This window comes from Cervus canadensis, chromosome 8, assembly GCF_019320065.1.
Source record: "Cervus canadensis isolate Bull #8, Minnesota chromosome 8, ASM1932006v1, whole genome shotgun sequence".
NCBI classification, from domain to species: domain Eukaryota; kingdom Metazoa; phylum Chordata; class Mammalia; order Artiodactyla; family Cervidae; genus Cervus; species Cervus canadensis.
The window spans coordinates 89,456,779-89,473,951 of record NC_057393.1 but is presented as its reverse complement, the minus strand read 5'-3'; the positions used below and the strand labels follow the sequence as shown (position 1 = coordinate 89,473,951).

The following is a 17,173-nucleotide window of genomic DNA, read 5'->3' as shown; positions in this document are numbered from 1 at the left end:
GGTGGGGGAGGGTTGTTCTTGTTTTTCCAGTTGTTTTAGGTGTAAAGTTAGGTTGTCTATTCAATGTTTTTCTTGTTTCTTGAGGTAGGATTGTATTGCTATAAACTTCCCTCTTAAGTCTGCTTTTGTTGCATCCCGTAGATTTTGAGTTGTCATGTTTTGTCATTTGTTTCTAGAAATTTTTTAATTTCCCTTTTGATTTTTTCAGTAACCTGTTGGTTATTTAGAAACGTATGGTTTAATCTCCTTGTGTCTGTGTTTTTTAGTTTTTTCTTGTAATTGATATCTAGTCTCATAGCATTGTGGTTGGAGAAGATGCTTGATACAATTTCAATGTTCTTAAATTTACTGAGGTTTGATTTGTGACCCAAGATGTGGCCTACCAAGGTGTATTCTTCTGCATTTAGATGGAATGTCCTGAAGATATGAATGAGATCCATCTCAAATAATGTATCATTTAAGACATGTGTTTATTAATTTTCTGTTTTATGGTCCATCACATTTTATCTAACCATCTTCCCAATGACATCTAGCTTGCCTCTTACTCCCACATACAGCACTGCAATGAACAGCCCTGTACATACTTCCTTGAGTACCTGATTGAAAATTTCCTTAAGACACGTCCTGGAGGAGAACAGTGGAGTCCCAGAATAGGGGACACTCAGTTTGGTGAAATAGCACTAGATTATTCTTGACAAATGGCTGTACAGTTCCTCTATCCTAGGTTTTCTCAACCTCAGCAGTACTGACATTTTGGACTAGCTTATCCTTTGTTGTAGGCTTCCCAGGTGGCACTAATAGTAAAGAACATGACTGCCAACGCAGGAGACTTAAGAGATGCAGGTTCAGTCCCTGGGTTGAGAAGATCCCCTGGATGAGGGCATGGCAACCCACTCCAGTATTCTTGCCTGGAGAACCCCATGCACAGAGGAGCCTGGCAAGCTACAGTCCATAGGGTTGCACAGAGTCGGACTAGACTGAAGCGAGTTAGCATGGTGCAGCACGGCATCCTTTGTCATGGGGCGGTCCTGTGCCCTGGGATGTCTGGCAGCATCTCTGGCTTCTACCTACTAGGTGCCAAGCATCCTCACCCTCAGTTGTGGTGATGAAAAAAATGTCTTCCCACACTACCAAAGGTCCCCAGGGAGGGCAAAATCACCCAAGGTTGAGAACCAGTGCTCTATCCCAATTCTGCCAACACTTGGCATTATCAAGCAATTTTCCCCCTCTGATTATCAACTATTTTAAGCAACTTCTCATATGCTTGACAGTTTGTAAGGATTTTCTGTAATGTTAATTCTGTTAAGGTTGCTGGCCTCTTTTTGTTGATTTCCAAGAGTGCCCTTTGTACTTTATCTATTTTTGGCTGCCCAGGGTCTTCATTGCTGCATGTGGGTTTCTCTAGTTGCAGCAAGTGGGAGCTACTCTCTAGTTGCAGTGCTCAGGTTTCTCATTGCAGTGGCCTCTCTTGTTGTGGAACACAGGCTCTAGGTGTGTGGGCTTTAGTAGTTGTGGAACATGGGCTTAGTTGCTCTGCAGTGTGTGGGATCTTCCTGGACTGGGGATCGAACCTATGTCCCTTGCTTTGACAGGTGGATTCTTAACCACTGGACCACCAGGGAAGTCCCCTATGTACTCTTAATACTTGTCCATTATTGGAATTGACATAGCACATATCTTCTCCCATCCTTTCCACTAACTCTACTGAAATTGTACTCCACCGACAGAAATCCTTAATTTTCATGTATGAGATTCATCAGCATTTTGCTTTATGGTTTGTGCTTTTGAACTTTTACTAAAGAAGTTCTTCCTTGCTCTTGCCCTAGGTCACAAGACATTTCACTCCATTAGCTTTACACGTTACCTTTGATAAATTGGCTTTTAATCTTTATGGAGTCCACCTTCTATGTAGAATTCTGTAAGAATCCATGTTGATATCTCCTATAGTGAATCCTCCTTTCCCCTGCCAATTTCTGGTGTCACTTTGATTGCAAATTAAGTCTCCTTTAATGGGTGCATTTGTCCCCAAGCTCTGCACTGATCTAATAATCTGTTCCTGCACCAGGACCCATAAACATGTTTCATAACTGACAGACAAGGCTTCTCTCATTTTTCAGTGAACTATTTTCACCTACAATGTAGTGTAAATCTATCCAATCTCACAAAATGCCCAACTTCAATTTTTGTTGAGGTTACACTAACTTTTTTAAATGATTTGAAGAAAATGAAGTTTTATAATATTGTTATCCCATGTAGGATTATTCAGCTCTTCTTCTATACCTTCTATTTTTCTTTTATAGTTTGCTTTGTTAAAAAAAAAAAAGTCTTTGTATACTTTATAAAGTTGATTCCTGGGTACCTTGTATTTTCAACTCTCATTATGAGTTGATTTTCTTTTATTTGTGTTTCTAGTTGGTATTGCTGCTGTTAATTTTTAATTTTATATTCAGAATTGCTCACTTGCTTTCTACCTGAGTTTTGGTGGGATTCAGAATCACTGATTCCCTCCTATGGTGTTCCCCGCCCCCCACCTTTGGGATCAAGGCACCTATAGGTTCATTAGATTACATATAAGCATATGATCAGACCAATGAAATTTTCTAGACAAGTCCCTGTGAATACCCCCACCCCACAACCGAAAGCATTCTTGTCCCCCAGATTCAACATCTTTCCTCCAGGCTGCGAAGTGTTGATTACACCCAGATATATTTTGTGTCTATGCTGATGGCTCCCTCTTGCATAGAAACACTTTTGTTTCCTTTGGTAGCCATGCTGCTTCCACATACTGAGCTACCATAAAGGTTGCCAAACCTAGGGGAGACCTACTTTGCCTCGTCTCATACATATACATACACTTGCTGGTCCACACACTTCATCAAATCACTGTAATACCAAAGAGTCAGCAAGTACAATCATTTGCTCACCCAAAAATCTGTGGTCAGCAAGGCCCCACCATGCATGATAACTTACAAGTCTGACACCTGGAACCCCCATTTTCTTGAGGGGGTATTAGGTTGTTTTTTTTTTTTAATTTTTAATTGGGGAATAATTGTTTTACATCATTGTGTTGGTTTCTGCCATACAGGAATGTGAATCAGCCATAAGTATACATATGTCCCCTCCCTCTTGAAGCTCCCTCCCACCCCACACCCCATCCCACCCATCTAGGTTGTCAGAGGACCGGGTTGAGATCCCTATGCTATACAGTAACTTCCCATTAGCTATCTACTTTACACAAGGTAATGTATGTTTCAGTGCTACTCAGTCAATTCGTTCCACCCTCTCCTTAGCCCGTAGTGTCCACAAATCTGTTCTCTATGTCTGCTTCTCTACTCCTGCCCTGCAAATAGGAGGTGAATGAACTTAGAACCTGTTATACAGAGTCAGTCAAGAGAAAAACAAATATATATTAACACACATATATGGTATCTAGAAAAATGGTACTAAGAGGGTATTAGTTTTAAAAACTGACATCTGAACATTCTGTCAGTCTACAACCGGTAACCTACCACCTGCACCTTAATGAACAAAATAGAACTCACGAGCCATGTTTATATTTCTTTCAAGAAAAATCAGGTTCAATCACATTCAAGGTGAAAGCTTTTGGGGAGATGGCATCTGCCCTTCTGAGTTCCTCTCTTGATGCCATCAGCTTGTCTTGGAAAGACATGCCCTGGGTTCCATGTCACAGGAGGGCTGTATGAGAGCTCTCTGGGGTACAGCCCACCTCTTCTGCTGGGGGCCTGTGTACCTTGGCTACTGCTTCCCACTAACCTGCACAGGGCCAAGGCAGGACTGTGCAAAGTGGGCCTGCTGAAGTAAGGTTTCAAGCTGGTTTTAACTAGTATGAATCCTTTTATTCCCCTCTGGGTTCAACAGCAATCATCCTAGCAGGCTTTCTAACTCCAGCAGAGGTCCCAAAGAGACACATCAAACAAATTTTAAATGGCTTTATTAAAGGCTGTTAATACAAAATACAACCAAGGTACAAGTAGTCAGTAAGAATTTTTCATTTTTGAAAATGTGTATCAAAGAAGAGGCTGTTCTGACACCCACAGGGGTGCAATGGGGCTGGGTGCCATGCCCCACTGTTCCCAAAGCAGGTGACACCCCTAAACCCAGAGGGTAGAAGTGGGGAGGGATCCCAAGTGAAAGAAACTGAGACTGGTTTCTAACTTCCTGGTGGAGATTTTGCTGTTACAGTCACCCAAAGCAAGACACTGAATCCTTGAGCTGAAACTCAGGGGCAGACGACAGAGTGGCCAGGATGAAGAAGGAAGGATGCAAAACCACATTAGGCTTCAACTGAAAAGTGTGAATATTTAAAATAATACAAATGTCTGGTTTTAGAAATGCCATCTTGATATATGTGGCAAAAAAAAAAAAAAGGTGGCAAACGTGAGTTCAATTTTCCCTTACTTGGACACACCAAACATAGATTCCCAGGAGGATGGTGAAAGGCATCATCTTAACATGGACTGCCCAGGGTTAAGGGGAGACTCTGCAGTTCAGGCAGGATGGTGACCCATGAGCATGTGTTCAGGCCATCACCTCTCCCTCTCAAGTTTTATTACTTTGCAAAGCAAAGCAATACAATTTCAGGACTCCCTCTAGGATTTCCCAAGCAGTGATTTTACATTTAATCTCAGGAGGCTGTACCTTTATGAAACTTTAGACATTGTTACAGAGACCTGAATTTCACTGGGTACTGGACCCCAGATGATGATAAGAGAGGCAGAACCTTTCAATAATCCCCAAATCTCCTCAGCTACCAGGAGAACTTGATGGGAATACTGGGTTTTATGAGAAAGTGGAAAAGAAATTAGAGTTCTCTCTCATAAGAACAGATAGATCACCTTGGCTAACTGTCCCAGGACACAGATCTTTCTTTCTTGATATGCCAACACTAAGAAAGGCAACTTCTGGACATCTTTTTTTCTTAAGCTGACCCTGCTTTCAAGCATGGGTTCTAAGACAGTCCACTGTGCTCAAAGCTGGAAGTGGAGACAGGTGGCAAGCCCAGCTCTGAAGCTCAGTGGCTGACCTGTGGGGCTGGTACCCAGCTGTGCAATTGCAGCTGGGATTTCTAGCATTCTTTCCCCCTCGTCACCATGCTAGGAACCTTTTTCCCTTGAATGTTTCAACTCTACTTAAACAGGGCAGAAAGAACTTGTATTCACCACAGTACAGTCAGTCACCAGAGGAGGAAGGTCAAACTCAAGACCCCAAGGAGCCAAATGAGGTTTAGAGACATAATGCAATTGGCAGAAGCCAAACCAAAAGTTGGCTAGGCCACAGTTTTGGCAGAAACTTTCTGGGAAAAAAAAACAGTTGCCATGTGCTTTACCTTGGAGCCTGATAAAACATTGTAGAAATCATTTCAGAATGTCATACGAAACAGAAAGGCATTTTAAAAAGATACACTTTGATACTGAAATCAGGTGCTCACTGGCAGGATTTGCAGGGATTAAGGCGTCAGGTGAGAACACAGTGAGAGGCAACATGGAGACCACGCCAGGGCATGGAACACAGGCTCACAGCCCTCGGGGTCACTGGGCAGGGCTCTCCTCTGATCCTACGCCATCCCATCTTGGGTGAAGGACACCTTGCCCTTGTGGGTAGGCTCAGAGCTGCCCTAACCCGCCCCCCTCCCCACTCCCCCGGCAGCAGAGACCACAGCAGGCTGCCAAATCCACGTCCAGGAGATGCTGTTGCCATGACCACGAAGGTCTCCAGGGGGCGCCGCTGGGGCCATGCAGAAACGACTGCACTTCTGTCGGTGGTCAGGACTGAGGGAGGGTCCATCGTGACACAGCTTGACCAGTCCGTGGGATGAAGGACACGCACTGCCCCTGCCAGCTTCACGCCAGAAGGTTCCAACGCAACTAATCAGAAGAACCTGGCCTTCCAGCAATGCCTGTCATCTGCCCTGACTCCTGCAGACGCCCAGGACAGGAAACACCTAAAAGGTCAGGAAAGTAGCAAAGAACTTCCAAGGGGAAACTGGTACAAACCCAAGAAAAGCAGTAGCCCTATAACTGCTAAATCTAGATACAAAATCATGTAAAGTTAATACAAAACTTTAAAACATGCAACTTGTTAAAGATGAAGTCTGAGTAAGTAGCATGGCAGGCAGTTTAAAGACGACTTCTGCCACGTGCCCATGATCCGTTTCCTGGAAGTGATGCGGAGTGAAGGGTGGCACGTGATACAGAGGCGGGGCTTCCGCAGAGGAAGAGGCGTGGCTTCCACACCGGAAGCCGGACAGCTGGGGCTGTGGGTGTGGACTTCAGGGGCAGGCAGGTCTCCCCATGGTCACACCGGGCGCCCAGCGCCATGACTACTGAGAACATCCTCAACAGCCACCCGTCAAAAGGAGCCCCGTGCATTTTTAAAAGGGTGGGGACAGAGACGAGGTGGGAATCACTCTATGATTTTTATGACATGGTTGAGAAAATTCTTTCTCGAAGGAGGGGGAAAATTGGGTAGAGCTAGAGCACAGCTTTTATTTTTAAGATTTACTGAATTCCTAAGTTTTTAAAAATTCCAAATGTAAAACTTCTGTTATCAAATTGTTGAAAATAGCACAGATATCTGGTCTTACCAAAAAGGGAAAAATCTGGAGAGCTGGCCAAGGCAACATTAACCAGCTTCCAAATGATTCTGGAAAGAGTGGGAATGCTGCCCTTTTGTTTAATCTCCCCCTTCACCACACCACTTTGGAAAACACTTGGGGATTCTTGGTTTGTTTGTTCTGTCTAATCCACTTTACCAGTTGTCCAGAAAATCAAATCCTGTCTTCAAGATGACATTACTTGAGCTGACCTGTAGAAGGGACAAAAACAAAGTAAGGCATGAGGCTTTTTTCAAGTCAGCACAATCTAAAAACAGCATCTCATTTAAAATGACCCAAATGAAATAGCGTACTTCCCTCTCAGAGGCTCCCTGACCTCAATTTGCCTCAGTGCTGGGAACCAGAAAATTAAATAAAGCTCAGTGCAAGCCAAACTCTGCCAGGATCCAACACATATCCCTTTCTGTCCCCAGGCACGCCTGAGGGCAGCCTGTAGACCCCACCTGGAGAGAAAAGGAGAAAAATGTATCTTTTCTATTTCTTAATGAGGGGCATCTTTAAATTTAGTCACCCGTGGAGTAAGAGAACAAGTTAGGAAGACAGTCTTTCTAATATGAAACACACTTACACAGTGACAGACAAAACAAAATAAATTACCAAGTTGAGGGAGTGAAAAATAGAAGAAAGGGTATAAAACTTCTTTCTCTCAGATGATGTGGTGGGTTCTGGAGTGGTTTTCCCTAACCCAGGACCATTCTTCAGGTCAGACTGCCCACTTACAGGACGTGGGGTTGGTTTAAAGGGCCATCTGTGAGCTGATCCAGACACCTGAGAGACCCTTCTGCTGGGTCTAACACAAGCGTGTTCACCTTGTGGCTGCAGCCTTCCTGGGCAAGGGAGCCTTGAGCCTGCACCCTCCACATGCTGCCAATGGAAGGCACTGCCACAGAAGCAATAGAGGCAATGGGCTAAGCAGCTCCCCCTGAGGCAGGTCTCGGGCTTTTGCTGCCCCTCAGACTGAGCCAGAGCTTGAAAAGCCAAAGGGGTTCAGGCGTACATTTCTTTTTCTGGTTTCCTACCAGTGCTCTCAGTTCAGCAGCATGTCACTCTGTATTCCGCAGTCAGAATCAGTTCTGTCAGAGGATTTCATGGGCTTTGTCCCACATTCCACCCCACCCCGCAGACACACACTTTCCTGCATCTCTTTACAATTAAGATTCTCACATATCTTATATAAATGCTTCCCTCAGAGGAAGACCCCACTGCAGACTGTCAAGAGCAGTGGGCTGCCTGAGTCTGCGAGAGGGAGCCGCTGGGCAGGAAGCCAGCCTCAGGGCCAGCACCACAAGGCGGTGCTCCTGGGGACCCGGGGGCCTCCATCACCCCATGGCCGTCCTCCCCATGCCTCCCTGGGACCTCAGCAAGCACTGCAGCCCATCCAGAAAAGCTCGGAAGGGCAGGAAGCAGTAAAGCTCTGGGAAGTGCCGTCCATCTCCATGAACGAAGCCTTGCTCATCGCCTCACCCAGCTCCACGAGTAGGCCACCATCTTCCCCCAGAAATGGTTCTCAGACATGCCTTGCCCAAGTATCTCTTTGTTCATTATAAAACAATGTCTCAAAACCACGGCCTCCCTCTGAAATACCACTACCTGTTTATTTGGGCTTCCCTGGTGGCTCAGCAGTAAAGAATTCACTGGCAATGCAGGAGCCACAGGAGATGTGGGTTCAATTCTTGGGTCGGGAAGATCCCCTGGGTCGGGAAGATACCCTGGAGGAGGGCATGACAACCCACTCCAGTATTCTTGCCTGGAGAATCCCATGGACAGAGGAGCCTGGCGGGCTACCGTCCACAGGGTTGCAAAGAGTCGGACACAACTAAAGTGACTTACCCTGCACACATGTGCGCGCGCACACACACACACACACACTTACATATTTTGGATTTGGGTGATCCTTCAACACTAACTCCGTTTAAAGTCCTAACCAAATATTCTCTTTCTTTGCTGAATTTTCTCAAGTAATGAAGACCAGCTAACAAAGACAAAAGTCGGTGCTTCATAACACTGGGAAAACATGGAGAAGCCACTCACACTGCCCATTCTCTTGCAGGGCCCTTTCCTCACGACTCACTGCACCTCGGCAGTGAACCTCTCAGATCTTTCTTTTCCTTCTCATGCATCCCCGGAACGAGTCCTTTCCTTAGGACTCTACTTGGGACACCTAACTCTGTGTTTTGCTTGAAAACGAGAGGCTGCCCATCACTACCGAAGCGAGTCTCCTGTGATCTACAAACAAGCACAGCTGCTCCTGGTGGAGGTTTGGGGGTCCTGCCTGCTTCCCCATGTGCCCTCAGGACACCTGCAGCTCCTTTCCTCACTCACAGAGCAGCCCAGCCTCCCAGGCCCCTGCGTGGAGCTGGCATTCAAACCCCACCCACACTGCCAGCTTCCCCCTCGAGTCCTCTGCTCGCTGCCCCCACGATCCTTCGTCACCTGCCCTCACACAAGCAGGGAAGGGCGGGGGGCATCTGAGACACGATCACACAGCAGGCAGACAAGTCACGGCACCCAGACAGGCTCACTGAACACGCTTCTTGCATGTTTGTTGGTTGCCGAGCTGAGTGACAACCCAGCAGGCCGCCGAGGGATGACAGAGGAAGAAGAAGGCATGGGCATCTGTGGCCCGCCTGCCCACCCCTGTGAGGCAGCCCTCGTCCCTTCAGCAAGAAGGAGACCCTGGCTGAAGTGAGACACCCACCTGTGCAGGCACGGGTTCCAGGAAGAGAGCATCCTCCATGTCCTCTGCAGCCTCCATGGCCTCAGGAGAGGGGGTCTTTCCCACGGGCCCAGAGGGGCCGGCTTCGCTTGGGGGGCTGGCGCAGGCCTGGGCGGGCGGGGGCCTCTCACACTCCGCGCTGATGCTGGGAGCGGCCCGCTGCTCCGGGCGGAGGCTGCTGGGCTTCTCCACCTTCGCCTCCCTGGCCTTTGGCGCCGGCTCCTGCCGGTAACAGGCCGGCAGGACCTTCTCCCCTTTCTCCATAGACTTGATCTGGCTGGGGGTCAGCGACTGGAACTCCGCCTCAGGGCCCTCCCCGCGGGACCGCTCTGCGTTGATCTTCCAGAAGGACGCCTCCTCTTCCTTCCAGGCAGGACCCAGGGCATCCAGGCTGGAGGACTTGCCGCCCTGCGGGGGCCGGAGGGCCTGCGAACCCTGAGGGGCTTTGGATGGTGGCCTGGCCTCGCCAGCGGTGCTGCAGCTCGGCTCTTGGATGGACAAGGAGGAGATGCTGAACTCCATCTGACTCTAGCAGGGTTGGGGGAGGGGACGAGAAGTACAGCCACACTTTCAGTCAACAGAATGGGTGTGCCAGCCCAAACATCTCCCTAGGAGCAACCGACTGCCTGCTGTCCTTCTGCTGGAACTGTCTGTCCTCAGCAGTGATTTGCAGGAATGCCATAACATCCCTGGAACATGGCAGAAGTTTTGAGAGCAAGGCCCTTCACTCTGGAGGCTACAAACATCTGAGACTCTTGCCTCTGACTGACAACTAAGGCCTCTGCTTGGTGAGCGGATCCCCCACCTGGCTCTTCAAGAGAGATTCCCACACCTTCCTGAGGAGGGTGACTGTCCCCTTGGCAACGACAAGGAAGGGCACACGGTCAGCATAAGCGCCCTGCAGTGAGGATCCAAACCCAGAACCAAGTCCCCACCTCATAGGCCTCTTCCTTCCTGACCGATGACAGCCAGCAAGGGTGAAAAACAATCCAGCAGTCAGACCCTGCTTTCCTGAACTAAAACGAGAAAGTCAAGGGCAGGCCTGAGTGCAGCTACAAAGATTCGATCCCCCTCACGCCCTTCCATCCCACACTCTGCCTTCATGCCTGCTAAGGACTGCCTGTTTGTGTGCCTCTAATTCCTAAGTTGAAGGCCTAACTTCTGAAGTTAGTTTTTGGAGGCAGAGCCTTTAAGAGGCTTAGGTGAGGTCATGAGGATGAGCCCTCATGACAGGATTAGTGCCCTTATAAGAAGAGACAGAGAGATGCTCGCTCTCTGCCACATAAGGACACAGCAAGAAGACAGCCGTCTGCCAATCAGGAAGAGGAGTCTCTCCCGGACCAACCTGCTGGCACCGTGACCTTGGACTCCTAGCCCTGGAACTGTGGGAAGTGAACGTCTGTTACTGGATGCCACCAGCCTGTGGCATCTGGCTGACAAGACAAGCTTCCTCTCCGGTGCTCTCCTCAGCGTTGCCCTGCTCTCAGCCGATCCTGGTCCTGTTAGGTGGGGAAACCCCAGAGGGCAGGGCCATACCCCACATCCAAGTGCCCCCAAAACACTGCCTTATTCTGATGCTGCTAACCACTAAAAGCAGTGGGACTGAGCTGGGCATACTCAGTTGTGTCCAACTCTTTGCAACCCCATGGACTCTAGCCCACCAGGCTCCTCTGTCCATGGGATTTCCCAGGCAAGAATACTGGAGTGGGTTACCACTTCCTCCTCCAGGGGATCTTCTCAACCCAGGGACAGAACCCACATCTCTTGGGTTTCCTGCATTGGCAGGCGGATTCTTCACCACCGCACCACCTGGGAAGGCCAAGGTTGAGCTGTATGACCAACAGATCACTGGGGGGAAACCTAGCCCCTCTGACAGGAGTGTGCCCTGGAGGCTGTTCCCAAGTCCTACAGAGCGAGCCCTCTGCTACCTCAATGCCTCTAAAATCAACCTGGAACATTCCTCTCTTCCTCTCTACTTGTACTCTCATGTATATTCTCTTCTTCTTCTTCTTTTTAAAGTAAAGGTATCAGGACTTCCCTGACGGTCTAGTGGCTAGGACACCAAGTTCCCAGTGCAGGGGGTCTGGATTCAGTCCCTAGTCAGGGAACTAGATCCCACAGGCTACAACTAAAAAGATTGCACATGCCACAGCTAAGACCTGTCTCAGCCAAATAAATGAATATTAAAAGGAAAATAATAAAAGTATTAAAACTATATGCTAAAATTTGAGGAGTTAGAAAAACATTCATAACCTTTCCCTCTTCCCATAATCTCTATTTCTTTTTGTATTTTCAGGTAATCTTTTTCAGATATGTATTTTATGACATTGCAGTTCTTCTATGCATATAATTTGGGTATTGTTTTTTCACTTAGAACCATCATCAATGGTGGGGTGTGGTCTTTGTAAACCATTCGTTTTAAAGGACATAAGATATTTCATTCAGTGGCTGTCGCACCATCTACTTTCCCACTTTCTTCTTATCAGACAGTTGGCTACTTCTAATTTTTGTTGTTATAATTAAGGCTGCCATGAACATCTAGTATATAGCTTTCTCCATTTGGAGTTCATTTAGTCAGATAGATTTCCAGAAGTGAAATACCAAACTACAGCAGGTTTAAACCTTTCTTCTATCATGATTTTGGGTGCATACCAAATTTGTTTGCCAGGGGCTGCCCCAATTTTTAATGCTGTTCACTATATATCAGGGTATCAATTGCAGCCACTGGTTCCCTACTAAAACATGGTTCTCTCCACCCGATCCCTCTGGGTCTTCCCAGTGCACCAGCCCCGAGCACTTGTCTCATGGCGGGGATCGGGATGGGGAATTACATGTAAATCCATGGCTGATTCATGTCAATATATGGCAAAAACCACTACAATACTGTAAAGTAATTAGCCTCCAACTAATAAAAATAAATGGGAAAAAAAAAAACACCATGAATCTCTGTTACTTTAATACATACACCTTCACTTAATAAATGGTGATTCCAGTCTAGTTTATATAAACAGCCCTCTCCCAGGAGCCTCACCATTGCAACATGTTTGTCACAACAAGGATGGAAATACTGCTTTTCCCACAGAAGCTGGAGACCTGAGCCCGGGGAGCTGCACATGTTCTATTTGGCTGAGATTTTTCCTCAAACCCCAGATTCTGATAGCCAGAGGACACCCTTTGAGATGATGAGGCCACAAGGAACTCTAGCTACAACGAGCACAGGCTGCACTCAAGCTCAGGGTTATAAGATATAAAACCCAAGAAACGACTTCAAAACTCAGGTACTGGGGCTCAGAACAAATGTAGATTCTGAGTGCATCCAGTGCACCGGACACAGTTTCCTTTCCTGATGGGTTTTTCATCTAAAAGTTTTTATTCTACAAAGGAGAAAAATGGAGGTTTGCAGCAAATGAGTGAATTGTCCTAGATCACATAAGGGATTAAGAGAGAGTTCATTAAGAGATTGTGTGGCTGGGTTTCCAATCTGGAGCAAGTAATTCTAGGCTTGCAACTATGCTGGGCATCACATCACGTATAAAAAGCCAGTGGCTGCCATGGACAATGTCTTTATAAACACCAGAGATCCTCATATGCAGCAGGATTTCTGTATGTCAGCAACCTAATCTGGTTTTTAGGTTTCTGAGGGAATCATTCTCAAATACTCCATATTTCCATGTGTGCGTGTCTGTGTGCTCAGTTGCTCAGTCATGTCCAAATCTTTGCGACCCCGTGGACTGTAGCCCACCAGGCTCCTCTGTCCACGGGATTTTCCAGGCAAGAATACTGGAGTGGGTTGTCATTTCTTTCTCCAGGGACTCTTCTCAACCCAGGGATTGAACATGAGTCTCCTACATTGCAGGCGGATTCTTTACCGCTGAGCCACTTGGAAGGCCCACATATTTCCAAATTCCACAATAAAACATAGTGAGAATGTGGACATAGAGATGATGAGTTCTTTAAATATGCAAAGTGCTAAAAAAAAAACACAGCTTGGAATTGAGACTGAGAGAACTGAGTTGAGGTTGATCTGGAAATTGTTGGGTAAGAAAAGTACTTATACTGAGCAGTTCATCAAACCTTAGGCTTTTTTAGGATCAACATTTCTCCAGTGGGGAGAAGCCCCAGGAAGCCTGGGCTGAACACAAGTCTACACAGAGGGCAGCAGTGGGCCAAGCCAAGGACCCTGGGGAGGGAAGCCAAGGACCCTGGGGAGGGAAGCCAAGGACCTGGGGAGAGTCGCAGTGGCTCCAGGGCTGCTTCAGGCCCTCCGTCAGGACACCCAGGCAGCACTGAGCCGGAAGTGACAAACCAACACAGCCACGGAGGCTTCATGGCTCCTAGGGCCACCAGAGCCCTCACAACAGCTCCTCGGGGAAGGGTGACATCTGGGTAGAAGAGGGGGCCACGCTGAACTGGGGTGGCTAGCTGGTTTGGGGCGCTCTAAGGTGAAAATGGGAAAAATAAGAACTTACAGAAAAGACAAAGTTCTAATATAATTCAGCTTCTAAGTCTTTTTTTTTTTTTTTAACCAAACATTTGTTGGTTTCCATTCTGCAAATAGAATTATGATCATAGCCCCCTTTTAAGAAAAGTCCTCCCTGATCAGCTGCACTGGGGAGGGTCTCTTTCTTTCCTACTTCTCGCCCCAGAAGGCAAAGGTTTGTGGTTTGTGTTGGAAATAAATGCCTGGGGACGAATCCGCCTGCCAACGCAGGGGACATGGGTTCGATCCCTGGTCCGGGAAGATTCCACGTGCTGCAGGACAACTAAGCCTGTGCACCACAACTACTCAAGTCCATGTGCCTAGAGCCTGTGCTCCAGGAGAGAAGCCACTGCAATGACAAGCTGGCACACCACAACAAAGGGCGGCCCACCACCGCCACTACTAGAGAAAGTCGGAGCAGAAAAGAGGCTCAGTGCAGCCAAAAGTAACAATAAAAAACAAAGTAACAAGTGCCTGTTGGGAAGGGACAAGGAAGGAAAAAGAAGAGGGACAGAGGGCCATTTTTTCCTAACTACAGTTCATCTTCCTTGGCTCCAAGACCCCAGAATACCAGCAAAACTGGGCCAGGACACAGTGGTCATTTTCAAAGACACTGTTGTCTGGGTCACACAGAAGCAGCACCTGCGCTGCAGCCCCCTTTGTGCTTTAGAGGAGTCGTCTTTGCTTTCGCTCCATGACTCCAGCGCCCTGGGCAGCCCTTCCCTCCCAGACCGGGACTCAGCCTGGCCTGTCTCCTGCGATTTCTCCTAGAACGTCCCCCAAGCCCTGGGTCCACTTTAGAAGGGCCTTCTGCTCACCGGCTCAAAACCAGAGTGAGAAATATGAGTGGCTGCCTGGGTGTCCTGATGGAGGCCTGAAGCAGCCCTGGAGCCACTGCGACTCTCCCCAGGGTCCTTGGCTTCCCTCCCCAGGGTCCTTGGCTTGGCCCACTGCTGCCCTGTGTAGACTTGTGTTCAGCCCAGGCTTCCAGGGGCTTCTCCCCCCTGGAGAAATGTTGATCCTAAAAAAGCCTAAGGTTTGATGAACTGCTCAGTATAAGTACTTTTCTTACCCAACAATTTCCAGATCAATCTCAACTCAGTTCTCTCAGTCTCAATTCTAAGCTTTTTTTTGTTTGTTTGTTTTAGCACTTTGCATATTTAAAGAACTCATCATCTCTATGTCCACATTCTCCCTATGTTTTATTGTGGAATTTGGAAATATGTGGGCTTTCCAAGTGGCTCAGCGGTAAAGAATCCGCCTGCAATGTAGGAGACTCATGTTCTTTCCGGAACCTGCTCCTCTCAGTAAAGGGCAAACACACCAGTGACCCAACCCAAAACTGGGCTCTTTTCTTCTCCAGTAAAAATGGAGTAATGATTATCCTTACCTCCCCAGACTGTTGTTTTAGAACCAGACTTGGCACATAGTAAGTGCTCAATAAATGCAGGCTACTGGGCTCTGCTCCTCTTCTGCTCGGTCAGAGGTATCTCAGCTCCCTGGGGGAGGTCAGTATCGCCCTCTGGGCACTGGCCCCCTCCCGCCTTCCTCTGGCCACCAGGGGCGTAAGCCAAGTGCCCACAGCTGGGACACGCAGGCAGTGTCTGTGCCCGGAAGGGAGTGAGACTCCGGAGCCCCATCCTGGCCCACTGTCAGACGTGCAGTCTGAGTAAGATACTCCCAGCAGGGCCATGGTGTGGCCACCGTGCGGTCCCATAGGCGGCCCGTGAGATCTCTGGCCTCACCTTTCCCCACACCCCTGAGGCGAGGAAAGGGGGTCTTCTGACACTGGAGGGGACAGCCCAGCCTTGGAACCTGACAGGCCAGCAGGGGGACCGCCTCCAGAGCCTGTGATGAAAGCTAGAAAGTCAGGAAGTTCTCATGTGATGTCCTCCGTCCTGGAACAAAGTCAGGTTTTCCAGGTGCAGAGGAAGAGCTCTCAGGAGCCTGGTAGCCACACCGAACTGCGTCCAGCAATGGGGGGCCTCATGTAAAAAGCAGCCCAAGGTCAACAGCTCCCGATTCAGACAGCAAGCCCATGGGGGCCTCAAGCCCATGGTCTCACATAAGAGGACTGAGACGGGAGAGGTGGGAGTACTCAGGAAGCCCTCTCCCCTCACAATGATGCTGAGGACCCCACCTGCAACCTCTCAGGTGATGGCGAGAGCCCAGCGCTGTGTACCCAGGGGCTCAGGCCAGCTGGGCCAAGCCTGGTGTCAGCTGCCCATGTGGGGACCTGGGTCTCAGCTGGCCATGTCTGTTCTAAAAACAGAAAGACCACAACAGAAAGACCAGGCTCTATTTTTACGTTCCACTCACTGGAGAGGAATGTGTAATATTTCAGTAAAGGAGGGTGCAGGCAGCCAAAACTAACTGTTTGGCTTGGCAGCCTGCGGCAGGTCTAAACTGTTGAGACAAAGGCTGTAGAAACATTGTTAGAAAATATAATAGTTTACTAGAGCAAATCCTCATAAATTCACAAATCATTTAACATTTATCCTCCCCACCACCCCCTCCAAAGAAGGAAGAGGAAGAAGGGAAGATACTAAAAACTTCGAATCTCAAAATTAGCAGAATGACAACCTGGAGAAGAGACAGCAGGCCCTAGCCACTGAGACTGGGGGTGTCAGACCCCCCAGGCAAGTGGGGCCTGGCGGACAGAGCCTGGGACCACCCGCCCCTGATCCCGAGGCCCTGGGTGTTTTCCCCAGGGAGCCGGGCAGACAATGGGCAGTCCAGCTCCACTCCATGCTGTTGGGCTCCATGGCAACGAGAGCCTGGAGAAAACCCCACAGATGCCCAACAGGAGGTGGGTGTGAGGAGCTGCAGTCATCAGGTCACGGGAAGAGCAGCCTCTGCCCTCCAGGCGCTTGTCGCCTCACAGGGATAAGATGCCCCAGCAAAGACCAGTACCAACAGCACGAATGCGTGCCTGTCCAGTGGGGTGCTCCTCAGAGAGGACACGGGAGGGGGACGGTTGCAGCTCAGGGTGAAGGGTACGGTCTGGGCTCGGATACCCAGCCCACACACCTCACTCAGCCTTCAGTTTCCTCATGGGTGAAAGGGTGCATTGTCGGGATTTGTCAAGGAAATGCCCCCAAGGTGCTCACCAGAGTTGGGGCCTGTGGGAGTTGCCAGGCTGCTGAGAGGACTGGGCAAACCATAAGGAACAGGATCTGCTCTGGGCCTATGGCCGGGTTGAACCTGCATGAGGAAGGCAGTGGGGCTGGGCGGGCTGAGGGCTGCAGGAGAGACCAGCAGGAAGGACCCTTGGGGTCAAAGAAGCAGGCTGGGCCCTGGGTTGAAGGGGCTGACAGGTTACTGCACCCGTGAGAGTCTGGAA

General features: G+C 48.7%; 1 protein-coding gene across 1 annotated transcript in view; it reads right to left on the bottom strand.

The window, feature by feature from the left end:
- Positions 1-3,935: 3,935 nt before the first annotated feature.
- Positions 3,936-17,173, bottom strand: part of C8H1orf198 (chromosome 8 C1orf198 homolog) — a 35,386-nt gene continuing 22,148 nt past the window's right edge. Inside the window, exons 3-4 of the mRNA XM_043477159.1 lie at positions 9,333-9,878; positions 3,936-6,825 (exon numbers count right to left, since the gene is read on the bottom strand). Of these exons, the coding sequence (XP_043333094.1) occupies positions 6,769-6,825; positions 9,333-9,878 (603 nt within the window). The 3' untranslated portion in view covers positions 3,936-6,768. The remainder of the gene's footprint in view (positions 6,826-9,332; positions 9,879-17,173) is intronic.